The sequence below is a fragment of the Helicoverpa armigera genome, chromosome 5 (genome assembly GCF_030705265.1).
Source record: "Helicoverpa armigera isolate CAAS_96S chromosome 5, ASM3070526v1, whole genome shotgun sequence".
NCBI classification, from domain to species: Eukaryota; Metazoa; Arthropoda; class Insecta; order Lepidoptera; family Noctuidae; genus Helicoverpa; species Helicoverpa armigera.
This window is the reverse complement of record NC_087124.1, coordinates 7,067,516-7,079,342: the sequence shown is the minus strand read 5'-3', so window position 1 is coordinate 7,079,342 and position 11,827 is coordinate 7,067,516. Positions and strand designations below refer to the sequence as shown.

At 32.8% G+C, this 11,827-nt stretch overlaps 4 protein-coding genes across 4 annotated transcripts in view; 3 read left to right on the top strand and 1 right to left on the bottom strand.

Annotated features, from left to right (window-relative positions):
* Positions 1-114: 114 nt before the first annotated feature.
* Positions 115-6,347, top strand: LOC110370892 (golgin subfamily A member 4). The gene is made up of 8 exons (XM_021326893.3): positions 115-503; positions 724-796; positions 1,425-1,561; positions 2,079-2,177; positions 2,286-2,483; positions 2,556-2,639; positions 2,982-6,056; positions 6,148-6,347. The coding sequence occupies exons 1-8, from the start codon at positions 420-422 to the stop codon at positions 6,169-6,171; spliced, it is 3,774 nt and encodes a 1,257-aa protein (XP_021182568.3). The 5' UTR covers positions 115-419; the 3' UTR covers positions 6,172-6,347.
* Positions 6,348-6,512: 165 nt separating this feature from the next.
* Positions 6,513-7,550, bottom strand: LOC110370918 (uncharacterized protein C9orf85 homolog). Its single transcript, XM_021326931.3, has 3 exons — positions 7,090-7,550; positions 6,815-6,909; positions 6,513-6,727 (listed from the first exon to the last, which is right to left on the bottom strand). The coding sequence occupies exons 1-3, from the start codon at positions 7,399-7,401 to the stop codon at positions 6,568-6,570; spliced, it is 567 nt and encodes a 188-aa protein (XP_021182606.3). The 5' UTR covers positions 7,402-7,550; the 3' UTR covers positions 6,513-6,567.
* Positions 7,551-8,214: 664 nt separating this feature from the next.
* The window catches only part of Rpl8 (Ribosomal protein L8), a 33,342-nt gene continuing 29,729 nt past the window's right edge, over positions 8,215-11,827 (top strand). The window contains exon 1 of the mRNA XM_064034557.1: positions 8,215-8,225. The gene's annotated coding sequence lies outside the window, so the exon portion shown is untranslated. The remainder of the gene's footprint in view (positions 8,226-11,827) is intronic.
* LOC110384412 (uncharacterized) lies at positions 10,178-11,617 on the top strand. Its single transcript, XM_064034990.1, has 4 exons — positions 10,178-10,830; positions 10,973-11,118; positions 11,214-11,331; positions 11,414-11,617. The coding sequence occupies exons 1-4, from the start codon at positions 10,453-10,455 to the stop codon at positions 11,558-11,560; spliced, it is 789 nt and encodes a 262-aa protein (XP_063891060.1). The 5' UTR covers positions 10,178-10,452; the 3' UTR covers positions 11,561-11,617.

Below are 11,827 nucleotides of genomic sequence, written 5' to 3'. Positions count from 1 at the left end.
CTCGCAAGGAAAGCGTTTCGACAAATAGCATGATCAGCATGAATGTTCTTGTTCAGTGGACGACTAAGGCCTAGCTAGACGAAAAGTTTAAGTTTTTCTAACTTTTTACCCTGCAAACACTGCAAATGAGGCTCATAAGTGGAGCTAGTCTATGATAAGATAATATAATCTTGTACTTTTTATAGTCTGCGGAACGGATCGAACAACTTCAAGTTTGGACAAAAAATACTTTGGCAAATTGAATACATGACACCTTTAATTACTGCTATTGCTGCAGCTCTACCTCCAAGCTTAGTTAATATTATTAGTGTTTTATTCATTCTTATCTACATGCTTGTGCAACACACCAATGCGTTAATTGCTCGTAATAAGTTTTATAATGATTTCATGTGAAATGGTGTCAAGAAAGATATAATAAAATGTTCAAAAAGTTAAAGGATAAATTAGCTGAGGAGGTGAAGTCATCACCGCAAAGGATTCAGCAATTCGCCCAAGCTGCTCAGGTAAACTGTGTAATAAATAATCATTTAGTTAAAACACATCACTTCAACTTCAATTTTTGACTCTACAATAACTAAGCTACGTATTATACATAGTACCTACGTCGTTTACTGTGCTATCATTAACAAATTTAATGTCAACTTTCACTTTTCTCATACCATAACATATTTAATGTATTATTCCTGATTATGTTATGTTAATTTGTAATATGTGTTGATCCAGGCTGCTGTGACATCGGCTTCCAGTAGCATTACTGACATCTCAAATAGTGATCTATTCTCTATTGGAGACAATGGTAAGTCATAAACTAATAATTTATCTTATAACTGTTGAACCATAGCAGATAGTGTAGATTCATATTATAGATAAGAAACTCTGTGTAAATAATAAGTGGAAGATTTATACTAAGTTCAGTCTATTAATTTAAGCTCTCTATTTTATGAATGTAAGCTCTTTATTATAATTGTAATGTAATACCGTTTTTTTTAATAAACCAATTAGTTTTTACAAATTGCTAATTCTAGTTACATGTTTATGTTAAGGGAAGTCACAATACCGTTATTATCATTTTAGTTATCCTCTGCTGAGCCCAGGACTTTTTCAAAAGTTCTAAATATAGAATACTGGCTGTTGCCACTAATACAGTTAATGTTGTATACTAATACAGTAAAGAGATAACACAAAACAAAACTAATGTTGAGTTTGAATGTGTGTGTGAACGCCTAATATGTTAATATTATGTGATGTGTATTGTAGCAATCAAATATCAACTTAATTTGTGTGCAAATATTATAAAAGATTTATAACTAAGATAAGCTTGCCACACTCACACAAGACAAGTCCAGGGTTCTTCCTGCTGTTTTATATAATTACTGGGACATACGTCACAGAAGTTTAAATGACAGATTTTTAAAATTTTCCAGATAACCAACAGCCTCGCTCCAGTAAGGCACAATCATCAACACAAAGTAATCCACAAAATGCATTCCAAGATGTCGCTCTGATGCAGCCGGTACAGTCCAGTGAATCCATGGACTACATGTCTTCACATGATATACTTGTAAGTATTCAAAAACCTTATCAATAAAGTTCGTTATTTTGTTCAGATTATAGCATATTGCATTGCTGGCTGGTTTCTTTTTACTTAAATTCCAAGAACAATTTCATTTGCATGTATATATGCTTGTAACATTCTTTATTACCTCATATCGTTAACATGGCCCAATAGATTACAACAATCAATGTATTAATGAATTTGTTTAGATTACCTGTTATTAGAAATGTCACATTAAAATAAAAACATTGCGAATGTAAGACTGTCAAAAAAAAAATTGTGTGCCTGAAAAATTTTATTTACTAATATTTTTATTAATAAGTATCATAATATGCCTTGCCTTTTCCCAACTATGTATGTGTTTGTTACTTCTTCACATAGTAGAAGATGAGCGAATTTTGATAAAGTTGGCTGTAACACTGTAGCTTACCTACTAGCTTATGTCTTATACATTAGAATAACACAAGCTACTCATTACATGGGTAGAGGAAGAAGTAAGTCATATTTTTTTTCATCATTGCAGGACAATCAGAGGCAAAGACGACTATCGAATAGCTCATTTGCAAGCGATGTCTCGTTCAGATTACCCAGCTATGAGACGCCTTCTATGTATCATCTGCAGGTATGTTGAAATTACTTCATATGTATTAACATATATTAAAATAGGGTATAACAGTTAATGCAATCAAAATAACTCTTGATCATTTTATGTAATATCATTTGTTTTTAGTCTGATATGGAGGTGTCAGCAAGTGAAGCTGAAGAGAGAGGTTTTAATAGCGGCAATGTCAGCCTAGACCGTGTAACAAAAGAGCAGCTATATGCTGCTTACCGACGCACACAAGAACGATACACAAAGTACAGGACCCAATATGGTGACCTAGCACGTCATTATAAGTTACTAGAGAGAGAAAATGCTAAAGCAAGGGTAAGTATTTACAGATGTGGAAATTATAAATATTGAGGTTGGCAAGATACCTAATCCTGATTTTGTTTACAGAGTGTTTTAGTGGAAACACAAGACAAAGCATTACGAAGAATATCGGAGCTTCGTGAACAGTGTGCTTTGGAACAAAGTGCCAAGGTAAGATGTATGACAATAACATTACCGAGTGATAAAGTTTAATGTAATGTGCGACCTTTTTAATACAAAGATAAGGATAAGCCGTCCAAAGACCAAGTTCATGTGGTGTTGTTGCTCAGCTGACCAATATTTATCTTTAAGAAAATTCAAATATCTAGGGACTTCCTTCCGCTCCTAGTAATTTGGGACTACCTGCTTTGAGCCAAACAACAAAGACCTACCCTACAGATAAACTAATAAACAGTGAAAGTAGCAGTTATCGCCTATTAAGCAATTACTGTTTGTTTACCGACTCGAAAGATGTATATGCAATTGAATACAACTTGTTTTTTTTATTTACAGGCCCATCTAGAAAAAGCTCTTCGTATTGAAATTGAAGAAAAGGGTATGAAAATAGATGCACTTAACACTAAAGTGCAATTACTGCAAAGTAATTCCAATATTAGCAGTAGTAATGAAAACAATGAGATCAAACCTAAATCAAATGAAGGCGATGGTGATGTACAATTAATCAATATTGATAATGAAGTCACTCAGACAAACCAGGAATCTTCAGCTGCTGAAGTAATTGTTCTTAATACTAAGATAGAAAAAATGGAGCAGTTACTAAACAAGTACAAGGAGTCACTAAAACTGAGTAAAGAAAAAAATGCCCAAGTCAATACAGAAATACAAATTCTTTCAAATGAACTTGAAAACAAAAACAAAGAAATTGAACAGCTCAAAGTTCTTACTGACCAATTGGCAGAAGCCAATAAAAAAATCCAGGATTTAAATAACATAAATGAAGATTTACAAAATAAAATAAATGTCTATGAGTTCAACAAAACAAGAGAACAATCCACACTAGAAATTGACTTCCAAAAAGCCCAAGAAGAAATAAGAGAATTACGTGCGAAGATTGAAATATTTAGTAAGAGAGAAGAAGAATATGCCATCTCTTTAGCAGAAAATAAATTGAGTATCCATAAAGAATTGGAAAGTAAAGAATCAGAAATAAAATCACTCAAAGAACATTTAGAAAGCAGTAAGAAAGAAATACAATCATTAAATATAGTGATAAACGATTATAAAAATAATGTTACATTACTTGAAGGAGAGCGATCTAAATTAAGTCAAGATAGCTCAGAACTGAGCACAGCAAAATTAAAAATCGTAGATCTGGAATCTCAAGTAGCTGAACTATCTACAAAATGCCAGAACTTGGAACAAATAAAAACAAAGGCTGATGAAGGATATAAATGTCTTCAGTTGCAACTGAAACAAGAAAATGCTGAAAAATTAGCTATGATTGATCGTAACACTTATTTGGAAAATAGAAATACACAGTTGAGTGATGAGAACAGTAAGAAAAGTTCACAAATAGGGCACTTAGAAAGTGAGTTGCAGAAAAAGGATAAAATATTAAAAGACCATGCTGTAGAAGAAACAAAGAACGAAGAACTTTCGGAAGAATTAATGACATGGAAAGATAAATACGCAAAATTAGAATCAGAAATACAAGAAGAAAGGGATGAATTAATCAAATTGCAATCGGAAATTGAGAAACTATTAACTAATCATGAATTACTGCAAAATCAAAATATTGAGTTCCGAAGAGTGGTTTCTGAATTAAAATCAGAAAATGCAATCATGCATGAGAAAGTGGTTAAAAATACAAAATTAAAATCGAATTGTTTCAGACTTGCAAATGAAGTTAAAGAAATGAAGAAATTAATTCATTTAGTTTCTAGTGAAGCTAAATCTTTGCAAACAATCAACAATGAAGCATTTTTCTCTCTTACTAAAGAAATAAATTATGCATTGAATAATATTTCATACAGCGAAGCTAATATAAATACGATCAAAATGAACGAACTAAATCTTGAAAAGAATAGATTGCAAGAGAAGTTAAAAACGACAACAGAACAACATCAATCAATTACTTCTGAATTACAACTTATAAAGGATGAAAATAACAACTTGAAATCAACCATCAACGAGTTAAACTTAGAAAAAAGCAGTGTAGATGACGAGTTAAAAAATATCACTGAACGGTATGAGGTAGTGGTAAAGGATTTAAACTGTATTAAAGAAGAAAATGAAAATTTGTTGCATAAGATAAATGAATATGAAAACAATTTCCAAAATCTGCAAATAGCTATGGACTTCGAAAAAACACAAAATTCCAATTTTAATGAGAAACTAAATTTGATAGAAAGCGAGAATCGAACATTATTAGAAAAACTTAACAGCATAGAAAGTGAAAGAAGTATATCCAACAAGGAATTAGATACATTTAAAGATTTGCATAACAAAACATTGGAGGAGCTTGAAGCTATTAAAAAGAAAAATACCGATTTGTTAGACCAAGTAAAAGAGCTGGAAAAAAATGCAGCTAACATCGTCAGATTACAAGAAGATAATAAAACTTTAAAGTTGGAAAATATAGCATTGCAGAGTCGAGCTGAAAATATTGACGATAGTTATCAAAAATTGGAAATCGAAATCAACGACTTACGAAAGTCACATGCAGACATTGAAAAAGAAAAAGATCATTTGAATGAAGTAATTGAAAAATTGGAGGCAAGTTCATGTAAAAGCATTCAACATAATGAAAGTCAAACAGATGCAATAGAAGAACAATTAGCATCAGAACAAAACATACATCAGTTAGAAGGATCTAACAAACAGCTAAGTCTCTCTTCAGATAATGAATTATCAGAAACACATAAACAATTGAAAACTGATTATGATAATTTGAAAGAAGAAAATAGACGCTTAAAGTCTGACATTGAAGGTCTACAGACATATTTGACAAAAATATCAAAAGAAAACAGTGTTCTGAATGATAAGCTCCGGGAACTAATAGCAAGTGAACATTCAACTGATAATAGTGATATTTCCATGGAGTTTGCAGAACTGAACAAAGAAGTACAGTTGAGGAAAGAGAAGATTGATGACCTAATAAGAGAAAATATGCTTTTGGTTGAGGAAAATTTGGAACTAAAAGATCAAATACAGTCCCAGAACTATCCCAAACCTGATATAAATGATAATGGAAATGAGAATTTTAGGGACAAGTACAATAATTTGTTACAGGTGAACAGTGCATTAGAGAAACGCTTGAGTGATTTCGAGCAAATGAATAAATCAGTAAATGGTAATATGTTACAAATACAAGAAAAGAATGACAAATTAAAGTTGACAAATGAGAAGCTTGAAATGCGACTTGATGAGGCTCTTGTTAGTCTAAGACATTTGCATTCATTACAAGAAAATACTGAGCTGGAATATTTGCGCAATATACTTTATGAATATCTCACCGGATCAGGAACTCATTCCGTTACATTGGCTAAAGTTTTATCAGCCATTGTCAAATTTGATGACATGCAGACAAAACTGGTTTTACAAAAGGAGAAAGAAAGACAAGGGTTTGTAAGTATTAATACAATAACATTTTAATCTATATATGTTATGATTTATACTTTATTTTTTAAAAATATATATGTACCTATATTTGTTTCAGTTACGACAACTTGGCATTATTTGAAACCAAATGCAGCATAATATGATTTATTACCTTTTATTGAAAAATGGTTTATTATTTTTTGTAAAATTAATCAAAATGTATATTTAAGTCACAGTCCATAGTGTTCTTATTTGTAAATTATTGTTATTTTGTTAAATTATAATTATGTACATGGAATTAAATGTATTTGTAACTACCCTTTGTTTTCAATTTTTTGAATACAGGGATCATACTTATAGATATAGGTTAATATTCATAACGTCATACAAATACAAGAACAGGTTTTTTCAATTCCTTGTCTCTGGTGTAATATAATATTTAAATTATGCTTCTTTGTAAAGTTTAAAACTAAAAGACTTAGATTCTTTTGGATAATATTTTATTTAAACAGAACATAATTTTTATTAAACAGGTGATTTAAATATCTTCAGTTTCACTTTCTGATCCAGGTTCTTCGTCTGTAAAGTTAAAATCATCATCTAGTTCAATGTTATCCATCTTCAATAACATATCTTCTATCTGTGCTTTCAATTCTGGAGTTAAAGTTTGTTTTCCATCTTCCTGTTTGCTTATAGTTCTGAAAGCAGAAAAGTATCATAGTTATTTTATTTTGTACTCTATTCTGATTTTATTTGGTCAGATTTGGATTGTAGAAATTAATTACCTTAGTATAGTTCTTCTCTTTCTTTCTGGTAAATCCTTAAGCATAGCTTTCAAATCGTTATTGGGTATCTGTTCTACAGTTTCTGTTTCTTGACTCTGAAATTATGAGAAGTAAAATGCATAACGAACCAGAGAAGTTATTAAACTAATCAGACAGTATAAACACAGAGGTCAGAGGTCAGTTGTACAAAACCTCTGGTATTGCTGAGACGCATGCAACTTCTTTATTAAAATCTTTAAATATATTAAAAATAAATGAGTGAGTAATTTAATTACCTCGACTGGTTTGCAACACTTAGCACATATGTGTTTTTCTGAAGCGCACTTACTGCACAACATGTGGTAAGCATGTTTTACTGTTTTCTGCTCACAACCCACACATTTACGAGGTGCAGTCAAAGGCTTGTACTTTTTGTATTTGATCTTCCATTCAAGTATATCTTTGCAGCGTTTGCATACCCCACTTATCTCCAATGAATTTAAAAATTTTGTTTTGTGGCTTGTATCATGTAAATCATTTTTGAATGCGGTTCTATTTTGATGTTTCTGTGGTCTTTTCCTTGTTGTATTACCCTTCGACGTACTCATTTTTATCTTGTCTAGATTGTGCGAGCACTTCGTATGATATTTTTATAAATTACGAAATAATTCCGACTACAAGACTTAAAAACAAACTTTATAATATAATTTGCAGGTTATGCATCACAGACTGCTCTGACTACTATCAGTCAGTCAGTGTCATATTAATGTACTCTGTGGTCAGTGTCATTCATTAACAGATAACAATAAAAGTAACTAGCACAGACTTAAAAGTATGGATTCAAAATATTTACATTATTATAATATGTACATTTTCCGAATTTATTTGCATATTAATAGACATTCGTGTTTTCAATAACTATATGGGTATATAGTCGCTACAATCATTGAGCAATCAATATTTCTTAATTCTGTACTGGGTAGTATGTACTCCATCCATATGCCTAACGTTATACAAGGTTCGTGTGATGTCTCCTCCTGTGTCTCATGCCCGTTTTCACCAACGAATACCTAAATTTAGGGAGCATTTACGGAACACTTAATAAGAATTTCATTTTCACCAAAGCCTAGGTGTCAAATTATAACCTTAAAATTTGACTTCAACTTGGGGGCCCGATTGATGCCTGCTTAAACAACCCCTATCATTATCATTACAGAATACAAACATATTTTGAACCGTGGATAGTGAAATGTACCTTTATATGTTATGTAACACCAAAAATATCATGTTTAAAAAGCAAAAAAATACAAAAAAAAAATGAAACGTAAACTTTTAGAAAGTTTAGAAGCTGTGGAGGTTGTGGATATGTAAAATAATAATCATTAGAAGACCACGTACCTATCTTACGTGAAAGAGCAGATGACTGAGAAATAAGTACGATGATCATGACTTTTTTATAAGACTGGCCGTTTTCCCGCGGTTTCACCCGCGTCCCGTGGGAGCTACTGCCCGCACCGGGATAAAATATAGCCTATGTTACTCGCAGATAATATAGCTTTCTAATGGTGAAAGAATATTTAAAATCGGTCCAGTAGTTTTTGAGTTTATCCATTACAACCAAACAAACAAACATTTTCCTCTTTATAATATTAGTATAGATATAGATTATAGGTTATCACTTGCTATGAATGCACTTGCTAGGTCGTGATGTCGCTGAATTATTCAAAAATAGGTAGTCCTGCATGTCCATAAATATACAGACCATAACAGATGCAAATCTGGTAATCACTGATGTAGTTTCGCGGTGGCCGGGACATCTATAGACCTATTCAGACCTAAGCGGTATTCGCTACCGTCTACGGCAGAGAAAACCCTGTGGGTATGCGGTAATATGACTGTTCAGACCTAAGCGGTATTCGCTACCACCTGCGACAGAGAAAACCCAGTGGGTATATAATATAATATTACTGTTGATGTTCGGGACGTATGCCGCTGCTGCCGCGCGGTATGTACTTCTACCCACAGCGGCAGTTAATATCGCTCAGGTCGCTCTAGCCGCGGTAGGTATAGTTATTGGCACGGATATTGAGCCCTGACCTTAACCTGCGCAGAAGCCATTTATTGGTTTATTGCCTTGTGTACAGTGCGCAAAGTGATCCCCACTCTTCCGCCGAGAGCTCAATATCCGTGCCGGTAACTATACTTGATACTAAATACCTGCGCGAAACCCGTGCGGTATCTACCTCTACCCACAGCGGCAGCGAATATCGCTCAGGTTTGAATTGGCCTTAAATACCAAAACTGCAGTAGATACCAATGATTCGAAAATGGTAAATATCGAGGAGCCTATCTCCTAGGTGATAGGGGATACCCTCTGGAGGTAAGAAGTAGGCTAATATTGAACATAATAAAATATGTAAATTAAAACAAAGATAGTAAACAAACATTTTAATATTAGTCCTCATATGATGTACCAAACATCATCATCATCCTCCTGCACCAATTCAATTTGAGGTGAGCTGGGCGCAGCATGTTTTTACACGTATTTCCAATTTCTCGCACCACCTGAAACTAAATAAATATAATAAATGTATAATTTTAACCCCATACTTAAATCCATCAACTCATGGAGAACAAAAATACAATGAAGTCGACAGTAAAACAAGGAACACAGTTGAACGGCAATATCTTATATTATTATACACAGATATTATTCACATTTACCTGTAAACGGTTCCTATCGCATTAAAACTATTTGTGACTGGATCCAAGCTTTGTTTTTTGGCTTCGTTCGTGGTCCCATCCGTTTTTTGTTTAATATTGTGTCTCTATGAGACGTCAGCAATTTCACTAGCTTGTCTTTTTCTTCTGTAAGAAAGGTTTATCCTCGTTTTCTCTTCTCAGCCAAAATAAACTTATCTATTCAACAATAATAAAACCAAAATTAACCTCACTCTATGTACACATACACATCAGTCAATTTGACAAACGCGCGAATGACATAGGTAAAAATTCACCTATAGAAAACCTCTTTACTGTTTTATTGCATAAAACATAGCGTAATGTAGTTTAAGTTAAATTAAAATAACATCACAAGAAAAAAAACTCACAGGCTTTAGTAATATATACTCGATAGACGTTTATTTCTCAAGAAGTAGAGAAAAATCATTTTATCGATAAAATATCGACTTTGCATTATCGTTTGTAGAACTAGTAATCTGTCACTTACTTAAGGGATCCAAGTACAAGTGTGGTGAAAATGAATTTAGGTAGGTGTCAAATTGGGAGGGGTCCTTATTAAAAGTAGCTTTTAGATAGGGAAACGGTAAGAGGTTGTTGGTGAAAACGGGCATCAATCTCTCAGTAGTAGTGTCAGTGTCACTGTGCTGTGGTGTGCCCAGAGAGTATATAATATTCACTACGTTTTAGGTGTGCCGAAAAGGCGAAAACACTGGAAATAAACTTGTACTGTGTACTGTTTGTATAATTTGTTTGTTAGCTCTTTGTTTCTGAAGTAGTGGGAAAATCGCAATGTTGCTGTGAAAAACATAAGCCGAAATATATCAGAATTAATAAGTTCTGTTATCATTTGTGATTTTAAACAAAAAGTAAAATACGAAAAAAATATTCAGGTATTGAAGACCCTATTCTTAATAACAATGACTTTATCTACTCGAAGACTCGTGCAAATTGCTGCTTGGGGTGGTTTAATAGTCGGTGGTACTGGATTTTATTTACAAAATCGAATTATTGATAGGGTAAGAGGTTATGACTACTACAAAAGTGCGTTAAAAAAGTTACGAGCGCACCCAGGTGCCATCCACTATCTGGGAGAGCCAATAAAAGATAAAAGATTTAAGCTCAGTGATGCTGAAAATAACTTTTCTGATGGGAAAACCGCCAGATTCAGAATTCCAGTTTCTGGGCCAAAAGACAGAGGCACTTACTATTTTTGGGCTGAAAGGGATAGTGAAGAATGGAAAATTGAGAGAGCAGAGTTAGAATTAAAATCTAAACCAGATGCCAGACTAGTTATAGTAAAATAATTCAAGTACATATAGAACTGTGTTAGTGTAAAAATGTGCAATAGTAGTAATAAAAAACATTTATAAACTGAAAAAATATTGTTTGTGATATCCATAACTATCCTTTATTTTTTTTGCAGGCACTACGATTTAGATAAAAATGTTTATTGGGACATCAAAAGAAAAGTTCTTTTATCACAATACTTTACTATGTCTTGTTAAAGCTATGGAAGGAAAAAATATCACTGTGGATTTACGCAATGATTCATGTATCTGTGGCCAAGTAAATAATGTAGATGGGTAAGATAAAAATAAGCTATTAATATATGATCAAAATTTAATGCAGAGCCTGTCCTCCAAGATCTAGTTAACAGGCACTAGGTTTTTGTTCACAGATATATGAATATTTCTTTTTCAAATGCAGTATATTGTGATCCTCAAGGAAATGAATATCATTTTCAGCAGTTATTTTTACAAGCACGCAATATAAGATATGTACATGTCCCTGAAACTGTAAGTATAGTCCTCGCCGCTTATGTTTACAATTAGAATGATATTGATTTACTTTTTTAACTAAAAATAATTAAACTTTTAGACATCAATATTATCAACTATTAAAAATGAGTTGGTTGGAAGCAGAAAGCCACTTCCTGATAAGAAAGACATCAATAAATCCAGAAAAGTGAAAAAGGCTCTAAAGCAGCACATGGAGACTGTAGCTTCATTGGAGCTGAATAAGTGATGTTGGTTGCTGCTTGGTACCTGTACAACATTCAAATAAAATTTATAAAAAAGATATCACAGTTTCTTCCATGTTTTGCCTTATACCCTACACCTACATTAGACAAGCTAAAATTGATTTCAGTGTAACTGTCTTTTTCCTCAATGGCAACCCTCCCCCATCACTGTATGTTTTATGCCAATATAGCAACCAGGAACTTCTTTTCCTTTGGTGTAGCTGACGAAGGTATATTTAACTTCAAAGATTTTTTGAAAGAAGTTTGTGTCA

Bases quoted from the DNA above. Each gene is read 5' to 3' on its own strand.
- LOC110384412 (XM_064034990.1), top strand. From the start codon at position 10,453: ATGACTTTATCTACTCGAAGACTCGTGCAAATTGCTGCTTGGGGTGGT. The intron at 10,831-10,972 runs GTAAAATAATTC...ACTACGATTTAG, and splicing joins CAGATGCCAGACTAGTTATA to ATAAAAATGTTTATTGGGAC. The intron at 11,119-11,213 runs GTAAGATAAAAA...TTTTGTTCACAG, and splicing joins CAAGTAAATAATGTAGATGG to ATATATGAATATTTCTTTTT.
- LOC110370892 (XM_021326893.3), top strand. From the start codon at position 420: ATGTTCAAAAAGTTAAAGGATAAATTAGCTGAGGAGGTGAAGTCATCA. The intron at 504-723 runs GTAAACTGTGTA...GTGTTGATCCAG, and splicing joins AATTCGCCCAAGCTGCTCAG to GCTGCTGTGACATCGGCTTC. The intron at 6,057-6,147 runs GTAAGTATTAAT...TATTTGTTTCAG, and splicing joins AGAAAGAAAGACAAGGGTTT to TTACGACAACTTGGCATTAT.
- LOC110370918 (XM_021326931.3), bottom strand. From the start codon at position 7,401: ATGAGTACGTCGAAGGGTAATACAACAAGGAAAAGACCACAGAAACAT. The intron at 6,910-7,089 runs GTAATTAAATTA...TCATAATTTCAG, and splicing joins AGTGTTGCAAACCAGTCGAG to AGTCAAGAAACAGAAACTGT. The intron at 6,728-6,814 runs GTAATTAATTTC...TTCTGCTTTCAG, and splicing joins AAGAGAAGAACTATACTAAG to AACTATAAGCAAACAGGAAG.